Here is a 12,482-nt window from a genome sequence, read left to right as displayed (position 1 = left end):
AACAACAACAAAAAGAAATAAAATTTAAGAAAGAGATTGAAATAATTTTTTTAATTAAGCAGAAATTTTGGAGCTTAAGAGTTCAGTTGACAAACTGAGAACTACATCAGAGTCTATCAGAAGCATAATTGACCAAACAGAAGAAAGAATTAATAAACTTGAAGAATCTGTTTGAAAATACAATCAGAAGAGAAAAAAGAATAAAAAAGAATTGAAGCACACCTAAAAGTTTTAGAAAATAGCCTGAAATGGGCAAATCTAAGAGTTACTGGCCTTAAAAAGGAGGTAGAGAAAGATTAGAGTAGAAAGTTTATTCAAAGAAATAATAACAATATCAATATTCAGGTTATAAGAAGGTCATAGAACACCAAGCAGGCTTAACACAGCAAGACTGCCTAATAATCAAGCTTCCAGAGGTCACAGATAAAGAAAAGGTCCTACGGAAACAAGAGAAAAGATACAAATAACATGTAAAGGAACCAATGCATCTGACAGCAGATTTCTCATTGAAAATTTTGCGGGCCAGGAAAGAGTGTTATGACATATTCAAAGTGCTAAGGGGAAAAAAACGTAACCCTAGAATATTATATCCTGCAAAAATGTCCTTCAGACATGAAGGAGAGATACTTTCCCAGACAAACAAAAGCTGAGGGATTTCACCAACACCAGACCTGCCCTACAAGAAGTGCTAAAAGGAGTTCTTCAATCTGAAAGAAAAGAGCATTAATGAACAATAAGAAATCTAAATGTATACAACTCACTGGTAACAGTAATACATAGATACAGAATGTTCTGTTGGTGTATTTGCAGGGCATAAACCATTTATATCTTGAGTAGAAAAACTAAAAGACAAACATCAAAAATAACTTTGAGAGATATATAGTATTAAAAGATATGCATAGAAACAACAAAAAATTGAAAAGTGGGGGATGGAGTTAAAGGGTAGAATTTGTAGATTTCTCTTTGCTTGTTTATAAGTAGAGTTGTCATATGTTAAGATTGTTGGTTATAAAATGCTTTTTATAAGGGTCATGGTAACTTCAAAAAACCTGAAGCAAATGATGCAAAAAATATAAAGCAAGAAATTAAAACACTACCAGGGAAAATCACTTTTATCAAAGGAAGACAGGAAGGAAGGAAGAGAGGACCACAAAACAACCAGAAATCAAATAATGACATAGCAGTAGTAAGTCCTTACCTATCAGTAATAACATTGAATGTGAATGGAGTAACCTCTCTAATCAAAAGACATAGAGTAGCTGAATGGATTAATAAAACAAGAGCCATTATGTCACCTACCAGAAACCCCTATATACTAAAAATAAAGGGATAGAAAAAGATACTCCATGCAAGTGGAAACCTCAAAAGAGCAGTAGCGGCTATACTTCTACCAGATAAAATAAATTTCAAGACAAAAACTGTAAAAAGAGACAAAGTCATTATATAATGATAAAGGGGATAGTTCAGCAAGAAGATACAACAATTCTAAATATATATGCACCCAACAACTGGAGTACCCAGATATATAAAGCAGATATTATCAGAGCTAAAGAGATATAGAACCCTAATAAAATAATTGTTGGAGGCCTCAACATTCCACTTTCATCATTGGACAGATCATCCAGAGAGAAAATCAACAAAGAAACATTGGACTTAACCTGCATTGTAAACCAAATGGACATTAATAGATATTTATAGAAAGTTTCCTCCAACAGCTGCAGAATACAAGTTCTTCTACTCAGCTCCTGGATCATTTTCAAGGATAGACCCCATTTTCGGCCACAAAGCAAGGCTTTAAAAATTTTTTAAAAATTGAAATCATGGCAAGTATTTTTTCTGACCACAAAGGAATGAAACTAGGAATCAATAATGAGGAACACTGGGAAGAAAGTATACAAGCACATGGTGAAGCAGTAAGTTAAGCAATATGTTCCTGGATGATCAGTGGGGTCAGTGAAAAGATTAAGAAGGAAATTTAAAAATTCCTCGAAACAAACAAAAATGAAAACATATCGAAACCTATGGGATACAGCTAAAGAAGTGATAAGAGGAAAGTTTATAGCAATAGGAGCCTACATCAGAAAAGTAGGAAAGCTAGAAATAAACAGCCTGCATCTCAAAAGAAATAGAAAAGCAAGAGCAAACCAAATCCGAAATTAGCAGAAAAAAAGAAATAATAAAGATCTGAGCAGAAATAAATGAAATTGAACCCCCCCCAAAAAAAATACAGTAGATCAATGCAATGAAAAGTTGGTTTTTTGAAAAGATAAAATTGACACACTTTTACCAGGCTTACAAAGAAAAAAAGAGAAAAGACCCAAATAAATAAAATCAGAAATGAATAAGGAAACATTGTGACTGATACTACAGAAATCCAAAGAATCATTAGAGGTTACTATGAGCAACTATATGCCAATAAATTAGAAAACCTAGAAGAAATGGATAAATTCCTAGACGAAGACACATACAACCTACTAAGATTGAACCAGGGAGAAGTCCAAAACTTGAATAAAACAGTAACAAGATAGTAGCAGTAATAAAAGTCTCCCATAAAAAAAAAAAAAAAGCCCAGGACCCAAGGACTTCACTATTCTACCAAGCATTCAGAGAGCTAACACCAATCCTTAAACTATTCCAAAAAAATCGAGGAGACAGAATACTCCCAAATTCATTCTGTGAAGCCTGTATCACCCTGATACCAAAACAAGACAAAGATAAAACAACAACAACAAACTGTAGGTCATTATCTCTGGTGAACGTAGGTGCAAAAGTCCTCAACAAAATACTAGCAAACTGAATTCACCATACATTATAAAGATTATTCATCATGATCAAGGGGGATTCATCCCAGAGATGCAAGGATGGTTCAACATATGCAAATCAATCAGTGTGATACATCATATCTACAGAACAAAGGACAAAAACCATAGATCATTTCAATTGCTGCTGAAAAACGCATTCAATAAAATTCAACGTCCCTTCATGGTAAATACTCTCAAAAAACTGGGTATAGAAGAAATTTAACCTCAATGTAATAAAATCCTTATATGACAGACCCACAGCAAGTATAATACTGAAAGCCTTTCCTCTAAGATCTGGAACAAGACAAGGATGCCCACTTTCACCACTGTTATTCAACATAGTACTGAAAGTTTTAGCTAGAGTGTTCAGACAAGAGAAAGAAATAAAGAGTATCCATATTGAAAAGGAAGAAGTCAAATTATCCTTGTTTGTAGATGATAATGATCTTTTATCTAGAGAAAAGTAAAGACTCCACAAAAAAACTATTGGAAGGATAAAGAAATTCAGTAAAGTTACAGGATAGAAAATCAACATACAAAAATTAATAGCATTTTTGTATACCAACAATAAGCAATCTAAAAAAGAAATCAATAAATTGATCCCATTTATAATAGCTACAAATAAATACTTAGGAATAAACTTAACCAAAGAAGTGAAAGATCTTTATAATGAAAACTATAAAAAATTGTTGAAAGAAAGTGAAGAGGACACACACAAAAAAATGGAAAGACATTCCATGCTTGTGGATTGGAAGAATTAATATTGTTAAAATATCCATGCCACCCAATGCAATCTACAGATTCAGTGCAATCCTCATCAAAATTACAATGACATTTTTCACAGAAATAGAAAATCATAAAACTTATATGAAACCACAAAAGACCCAGAATAGCCAAAGTCATTCTGGGCAAAAGGAATAAAACTGAAGGAACTACATTACCTGACTTTAAGTTATATATACTACAGAGCAATAGTAACCAAAAAGGCATGATATTGGCATAAAAACAGATACATAGACCATAGACCAGTGAAACAGAATAGAGAAACCAGAAATAAATCTATATATCTATAGCGAACTTATCTTAGCCACAATTGCCAAGAACATATGGTGGGATAAGGACAGTCCTTTCAATAAATGATGCTGATAAAACTGTATATCCATATGCAGAAGACTGAAACTAAACCCTTATCTCTGGCCATATATAAAAATCAAAGCGGATTAAAGGCTTAACTTTAAGACTTTAAACTATGAAACTACGAAAAGAAAACACTAGAGAAACACTTCAGGACATTTCTCTGGGCAATGATTTCTTGATTAATACTCCTAAAGCACAGGCATCCAAAGCAAAATTGGACAAAGGGGATCACATCAAGCTAAAATCTTCTTCACAACAGAGGAAACAATCAACTAAAGGACAAGACAACCCACAGAATGGGAGAATATGTTTGTAAACTACCCATCTGACAAGGGACTAAAAAAACTAGAATATATAAGGAGCTCCAACAACTCAGTAGGAAAAAATCAAATAATCTGATTAAAAAATGGACAAAGGATCTGAATACATATTTCTCAAAAGAAGACATACAACTGGCCAACAGATATATGAAAAAATGCCCAACATTGTTAGTCTTTAGAGAAATGTAAATCAAGACTGTAATGTGATCTCATTGCAGTTAAAATGGCTTTTATCAAAAAGGCAATAACAAATGCTGGCAAAGATGTCGAGAAAGGGGAACCCTTCTATACTGTTGTTGGAAATGTAAATTAATGCAACCACTACAGAAATCATTATGGAGGTTCCTCAAAAAAATGACCCAGCATCTGACTGCTGGTTATATATCCAAAGGAGGGGGAAGCCATATGTCCCAAAGATAACTGTACTCCCATGTTCATTGCAGCACTATTCACAAAAGCCAATTTTTGGAATCAACCTAAGTGTCCATGAATGGATAAAGAAATTGTACATATACACAATGGAATATTATGTAGCCACAAAAAAAGAACAAAATCCTGCCATTTGCAAAAACATGGATGGAACTGCAGAACATTAAGTGAACTAAGCTGGCCAGCCCAGTGGCCCATGCCTGTAATCCTAGCACTTTGGGAGACCCAGGCGGGAGAATTGCTTTAGGCCAAGAGTTCTAGACCAGCCTGAGCAAGAATGAGACCCATCTCTACCGAAGGAAAAAAAAAAACATTCTGTGCCAAGCACAGAAAGACAAATCTCACATGTTCTCTCTCATATGTGAGTGCTTAATGTTAAAAACAATGGATCTCATGGTGACAGAGTGGAGAATGATGGCTGGGAAGGATAGTGGGGAGGAGGGAATAAAGTGGGGATGGTTAATTGGTGCAAAAGCTAGTTAGACAGAATGGACAATATTTGATAGCACAACACAGTTGACTATAATCAACAGTTATCCTTTAAAATAACTGAAAGAGTGAAATTGGAATGATCCTAACACAAAGAAATGATAAATGCCTGAGAGGATGGATATCCCAGTTACCCTGACTTGATTAATCTACATTGTATGCCTGTATCAAAATGTCACATTTATCCCGTAAAGATATATAGATAGCTATTATAGTTCCATAATAATTTAAAAGAAAAAAAAGATACTGAGGAGGAGTTTTTCCCTAAACATTGATATTTTATATACATAGAATTGGCTACATTTAAATGGATTAAAGAACTGATTTATCAGACCTTTAAAAAGTAATAACTATATATTTATTATATCTGACTGTTTACTCCAGTGAAGCCTCTATATTGGAAGTCAGAAACTTGTTTTAGTGGTAAATTTTAACCCTAAGTAACAAGTAACCCTTGGTGTCTCTCAATTTGTATAAGATTGTTTTTTTAAAGCCCACTTAAGAAATGGAAAAATGTCCATAGTTAAAATATACATGCATGCAAATATATTATAAAATATACATGTGTGCAAATGTTTTCACTAATATGTCCTCCTATAGTATATTACAGTAATGTATTTGGATAAGTAAGAAAGTAATGCTTCCTAATTTTATCTTCCTAGTCAGTTGCCAGCAGACTAGAGGAAAATAATTCCTGTTGAAGCACTTGAATCACCTGCCCCTAACATGAAGTTACATTGCGACCCAACAGATGGAAGCACAGCAGAGGGCGTGCACAATGGCTTATGATATGTCTTACATATAAAGCAGACAGTGGTGCCATATCCAGAAGGTTGGCTTCTTCCTTCTCAGCACCTTTAACAATCCCCACAGTGCCTCATGGAATTATTTCAAGACTAAATACTAGATACCTGAGAGAATTATGAACATAAATCAGCCTTTGGCCTTCCTCAACAAGGGATTCCATCACTCTCTACTTTGTTTGTGTGCCCATTTGGCACCAATTATCTGCCCTTGATGTTTCTGTTGCATATTTCAGTGGAATTTTAAGGCTAGAGAGACTTCAGAATCAAATGTTCCCTTTTGAAACATTTTGAGAGTTGCCTGTGGCTTTCTAGAAGTTAAAATTAGGAAGCTGCATTTTCTGAATAGCCTTCAGAAACCTACTTTCTTACTTCAAAGACAAGGTCAAGTTCCTTCATGTAATAGTGTGCATGAAACCTGGTTTCTTTCATTATGAACAGTTAGGGATTTAATACACAATTTGAAGACACCAAGCATTAGTTGTTAAATGTTTTTTGAATTGTTTGGTTTGGTTTTGTTTTTCTGAGACAGGGTCTCTATCACCCAGGCTAGAGTGCAGTGGCATGATAGCCATAGTGGGCATCATAGCCCACTGCAACCTCCAGCTTGTGGGCTAAAGCAGTCCTCCCTCCTCAGCCTCCTGAGTAGCTAGGTCTATAGGCGTACCCCACCATGCCCAGCTAATTTTTTTTTTTCTTTTGTAGAAGTGAAGTCTTGCTATGTTGCTTAGGCTGGTCTCCAACTCCTGGGCTCCCAAAGTGGTAGGCCACCACAAGCATGAGCCACCACACTGGCCAATAGTTGTTAAATGTTTTATTGTCAACTTTTAACACAACCAGGATTTTGAGATGATTTTAATTTGCTATGTATAAATATAGTATATAACCCCCAAATAAGATTTATTCGATCTTTCCTTTAAAAAAAAAAAAAATAAAAGTTGCTGGGTGTGCTGGCTCACATCTATAATCCTAGCACTGATTATGGGAGCCTGAGGTGGGAGGATCGCTTGAGGCCAGGAGTTCGAGACTAGGCAGAGCAACATAATAAGATCCCATCTCTACAGAAAATTTAAAAATTAGCCGGGTGTGGTAGCGTGTGCTTATTGTCCTAGCTTCTCAGGCAGGAGGATCCCTTGAGCCCAGAAATCAAGGCTACAGTGAGCAATGAGCACGCTACTATATTCCAGCCTAGGTGACAGAGCAAGGCCCTGTCTCAAAGAAAAAAAAAGGAGATTTATTTTTTGGCAGAAGGATGTATGTATGTGTAACTGAATTCTGTGACAACTATATAATTTAGATTTTTTGCATATGAAAATTGAGAAACATACTCTTTGGGTTATCTTATTTGATACATGATTTTTTCATGTTTGACAAAATTTATACTTTTTGTTTTTCTGTTAGTGCCTATCAGAATAATGACATCACTGAATTTGAAAAAATTCTGAAAACAAATCACAGCAACATCATGGATGATCCTTTCATAAGAGAACACATTGAAGGTATACTCTTTCTGCTAACTAACTTGTATTACTTTCTTGCCATTGTCAAATACTTCTTAATGGAACTGCTTAGAATTAAGCCATTTTTCTTCTGTTTTTTGCAAAGTGTAGAACTAATGTTTCTAAATGCTATCATGGAATAGTATACTCCTTAAAACTATAAAGTTGTTTTAAAGAAATAGCCAATTGCATATTAGCATAATCAAGTCCTTACATCTATTTTGTTTAAGGTTACTGTCCTTTTTACCTTTTTATTCTAATTTAGATATTGTTGCATGTTTATTGATGTTTAAGTTCAAAGTTAACTTTTAGGGTTTATTTTTGGCAAATAACAAAAGCTTTGAAAATATTCTGCTATAGATAATACTGAGATGCATTTCCTGCAAAAGGTAAGGTAATGTTGGGAAGGTTTCATACCAGTAAGTGAATGAGATTTTTAATAAGCTCTGTTGAATTCCTAAAGATGAAAATCATCTCTTTGTTCTGGGACCTCTTTTATATTAATGGCTCCATTGCTGCCATCTATTATGGAGCTTTTAGAAGGTTTTTAAATGGCCATTTAGAACTACATTTCACATGTATCAGAAAAATCTGAAGAATACTTCAGAAGTAATGTTCTGTTATTCCCCACTTTCTCTTTCATTCAAGACATTTTTAAAGTTCTTTTTTTTTTTTTTTGAGACAGAGTCTCGCTTTCTTGCCTAGGCTAGAGTGAGTGCCGTGGCATCAGCCTAGCTCACAGCAACCTCAAACTCCTGGGCTCAAGCGATCCTCCTGCCTCAGCCTCCCGAGTAGCTGGAACTACAGGCACGAGCCACCATGCCCGGCTGATTTTTATATTATATATATTAGTTGGCCAATTAATTTCTTTCTATTTTTATGGTAGAGACGGGGTCTCGCTCAGGCTGGTTTTGAACTCCTGACCTTGAGCAATCCGCCCGCCTCGGCCTCCCAGAGTGCTAGGATTACAGGCGTGAGCCACCGCGCCCGGCCTAAAGTTCTTATATGTACCTACTATACTTATATAAACCCACTGTGCTTTGTGGGTTTATAAAAATGTAGAGGCTTTGTCCATGAACTGCAATCTAGTTTTTAAAAATTAGACAATTATATCTAAAGAAACTGGAGGAAATTGTGAAAGCATTATATAAAATATAGATTTCGAGACAGCATAAAACAAGGAATTTGGCTGGTGAGTTCTTGAAAGATGTTAACTGCTGAAAAATAATGGGCAAGGGAATAGTATTGAGAAAGCAAGAGGATATTTTAGTACAGTCATAACATGAACAAAATTAAGTAGGTGGGAACAGCAAGCTATGGGAGACGTAGCCATTGATCATACTGTACATTCATTGGACCCAAATACTTTAAAATCTAAGCAATTCATGTTCTTGCCAAGCAGAAAGATGTATTTTGAAAAGAAATGATATAGTTAATAGGATTTAGGAGTATATAATGATTTATAAAGATACCATACAAACTGTTAAATACAAATATTATTTTGTCTTTTCTTTCAGAGCTTTTGCGAAACATCAGAACACAAGTGCTCATAAAATTAATTAAGCCTTACACAAGAATACATATTCCTTTTATTTCTAAGGTACTTATATTCATGGATTTTAATGATGTTTATAATTTTTAGTTATAAATGTAGTATACCTATCTTCCATTTAAAAAAATAACTTGGTATTAATATCTTATAATAACAAATTTTAAAAATTAAGCATAACTTAAGGGCTTTACTCTTTTGTTTGTTTTTGAAAAAACAGGATCCCTAGACCATGTCTCCTAGACCGGGCCTTTCTGTGTTGCCCAGGTTGGAGTGCGGTGGCTGTTCATGGTACAATCATAGCGAACTACAGCCTCAAACTCCCAACCTTGTGCACTCCCCCCTGTGTCATTAGTCTGAGATTGGTCTTTACTTTTAATGTGAATTTTTCTGTGTTTTCTTGGCTAAATCAACAGAAAAGAGCTTTAACATTGTAACAAAGAAATTGGGACTCACTAAATTCCTTTTAAAAGTTCTTTCAGTCTCAGAGAAAATGGTAGCAGAGAATAGTAGTTAAAATAGAATATTGATTAAAGATCAACCTCAGTTACAATATGATTGTGGCAGGAATATACTTCACAAATTACAAAGTTAAATCCTTACCGGATCGGTATTCTCAGATATTTTGAAGTAATGATGAAATTTGTTTAAAAATCTTCTTTTTACTAATTTTTCTTTAAGCAGTAGAAATAAATTTAAATTAGAATAATTATATAAAATATTAAAGTCTTTAAAAATGTTAAATAGTAGAATTTATAACAAGTCTTTTGTCATAGGAGTTAAACATAGATGTAGCTGATGTGGAGAGCTTGCTGGTGCAGTGCATATTGGATAAGTAAGTTCTTTGCTATTTTTTAATCAAATGTTTGGGACCATAAATTTTGAATAATGGTGATACAAGTAGTAGTTGAATAGTTGAATTCATGATTTTTTATAAAAAGCATAAGAGATATGTGTGTGTAATGGTTTTTGGTAAATGAATGAACATATTAAATACATGATCTCTGAAAAAGTTGTAAATGGTTTTTCAGAAGGATTTTTCATTCATTGTATGACTTATATACAGCTAAAGAATTATTTAATGAATTTAAATTTATTTTTTAAACAGTATTTTCGTGTCTTTTAATAGAGTATGTGTTACATTAACAGTTTTGAAATTATATCTTATTTATTAGTCAACTCATAATGAATACCATGAAATTATGTCTTTATTAAAATCAGTACAGTATTTAAACCTTCACAAATGATATTTGCCTTTGATTAACTGGATAAGTCTATGCCCAGTGGTTCTTTCAGTAAAACTGCTAAAAGGTAGCTGAAATCCAGTTTCTTTCTGGAGTTTGAGTAAGAAAGTGAAGTTATAACTAACGCTGAACTTACTCATTTAATGTAGGCCGCAGTTTTTTCTTTTGCATTTATTGATATTTTATGAAACATTAGTCCAGAAACTGTGCTTAGTGGAAATCATTTGTAGACACATCTTATTTTATTTATTTCTTTCCAGCACTATTCATGGCCGAATTGATCAAGTCAACCAGCTCCTTGAACTGGATCATCAGAAGAGGGGTGGTGCACGATATACTGCACTAGATAAATGGACCAACCAACTAAATTCTCTCAACCAGGCTGTAGTCAGTAAACTGGCTTAACAAAGAACAAGTTTTTTCAGACGTCCTTAAGGCAACAGTGCAGAGATGTAATCCTTAAAAGAACTGGGAATGGCAAAACTACTGTCGGTTGATGTGTCCTGAAAATTATTGGAGTTATGGCAGAAGTGCTTTTTTGATCAACTGGTTTGTGTTTTGCTGCTGCATTTATCCCAAGAAAAACAGCTTTAATCTCCAGAAGAAAACCAAAATACCATGGGATTTATGCTGTATTGACATCTTGCCCTAAACGTACAACATCATAGTAATTTGTCATGGGCAACATGACCAGAGAGAAGATTTTTGTCATGATTTTAAATACACTGACACGCTACTGTTGGTTAAATTTAAACATGTTTTACCTGCAGAAATTCTCTCACAAATAACCTGCAATAACTTGAAATGCATACCCTTTTGAACACTTCCTTTTCTCATGTATAAATTAAAATGTTTGCTGCATTTTGCAAAATGTCAATTCTCCAGAAATGTGTCCGTATATTTCTGTACCTGCAGTGTAGTAAAGGTTTAGATGAAACCCCATAATTATAGTGGCATACTGTCACTTAGGTTTCAAGCAGCAAAATAAACAGTGCAGCTCAGAAATTGTAGTTTGGTTCTTGATGTGTTTTTATTACATTTGGGGTTGTTGTTTTATTTTTTAGAACCTTAGAAATTTCAAATTATTTTATCTTCAGTTAATGATTTTTAAAAGCCTGGGGGCAAATAAGTTGGTTATTTGCTTTCAAGTTTTTAAAAGTAGTCTTTATTGATAAAGTAAGGAGAACTACTTTCTAACAAAACACTTGCATAGTACTTATTGACAGTGATGCTTTAAAGGAATAAAATTCTTTTTTTTTTAAGAATGATATTCCTTTTTAAAAGAATAAATTCTAACTCTCAGAATGTTCATTTTAAATAAATATGCCAGACATAGACAGCTAAATGAATGTTACCCTGCATAGTGGTCATGCTGGAAGGTTATTTCCTAATGCCAGCAATCTACCATTGCCCAAAGCCTCCTAGGTTTGCTCTTTTAGAATTGCATTCAAAGTTAATTTAAGTCACACACACTATTAACTTTATATATACATTGTTTAAAAAAATGTATATATTAATATTACCAACTTTGATTGTTTTCAGTTACCATTATTTGGCACCAAATGACAGTTTCCAAAAATTACCTCACTTTGAGGTAATTTAGATAGTATGCAACTGACTTTGAAAGCAATCCCAAAAAGAGTTTTAAAGGTATTTTGAGCAGTGGCAGTATAGTTAGGAGAATGAACTGTGGCCTTCCAAGGTGACTACCTTAAAGGAACTCAGCTCATTTGAATGTATTGAATTTTGGATGTATTTGGTTCATTTACAAAAGAAGTTGACATTATTTTATAGTGTTAAAAGGAAGAACTTAAGATTAACATAATTTCTTTGGTTTTCCTATTGCCTGTTATTATTATGTAAAAAGTGAGTGGCAGTTCAGAAGGAAGACTGTTGTATAACTGAAGAGTGACAACCAAGAATTTTTGATCATTAAATCAGATTTTATAAACAGTGGAAGGAGCATGGACTTAAACAAGGCATGCTTATTCGGTTTTGTCAAAATTTTACGAAAATATGTGATATATATTTATACTAAAACTATATAATCGTTAGATTTAGGAAAGCAATCAGTTAATGTCTTTAGCAGATAAAAGCAGTATTAAATACAGGTACAAGGTGGAAATTGTAGAAAACAGAAAGAAAACGAAAGACAAAATGTCTATGGTAGGGAATAAAAAAGTTTAAGATACCAAATTATGTGTATTTTCT

General features: G+C 33.8%; 1 protein-coding gene across 2 annotated transcripts in view; it reads left to right on the top strand.

The window, feature by feature from the left end:
* The window catches only part of COPS2 (COP9 signalosome subunit 2), a 36,669-nt gene extending 25,393 nt beyond the window's left edge, over positions 1-11,276 (top strand). For both annotated transcript variants that reach the window (XM_012763522.3, XM_012763523.3), the window contains exons 10-13: positions 7,381-7,478; positions 8,996-9,078; positions 9,804-9,862; positions 10,532-11,276. In XM_012763522.3, the coding sequence (XP_012618976.1) occupies positions 7,381-7,478; positions 8,996-9,078; positions 9,804-9,862; positions 10,532-10,676 (385 nt within the window). In that variant the 3' untranslated portion in view covers positions 10,677-11,276. The remainder of the gene's footprint in view (positions 1-7,380; positions 7,479-8,995; positions 9,079-9,803; positions 9,863-10,531) is intronic.
* The last annotated feature ends 1,206 nt before the right edge of the window (positions 11,277-12,482 follow it).

The sequence above is a fragment of the Microcebus murinus genome, chromosome 6, assembly GCF_040939455.1.
Source record: "Microcebus murinus isolate Inina chromosome 6, M.murinus_Inina_mat1.0, whole genome shotgun sequence".
Classification (NCBI taxonomy): Eukaryota; Metazoa; Chordata; class Mammalia; order Primates; family Cheirogaleidae; genus Microcebus; species Microcebus murinus.
Note: the sequence above shows the minus strand (reverse complement) of the source record. Positions and strands in the feature narration are given on the sequence as shown.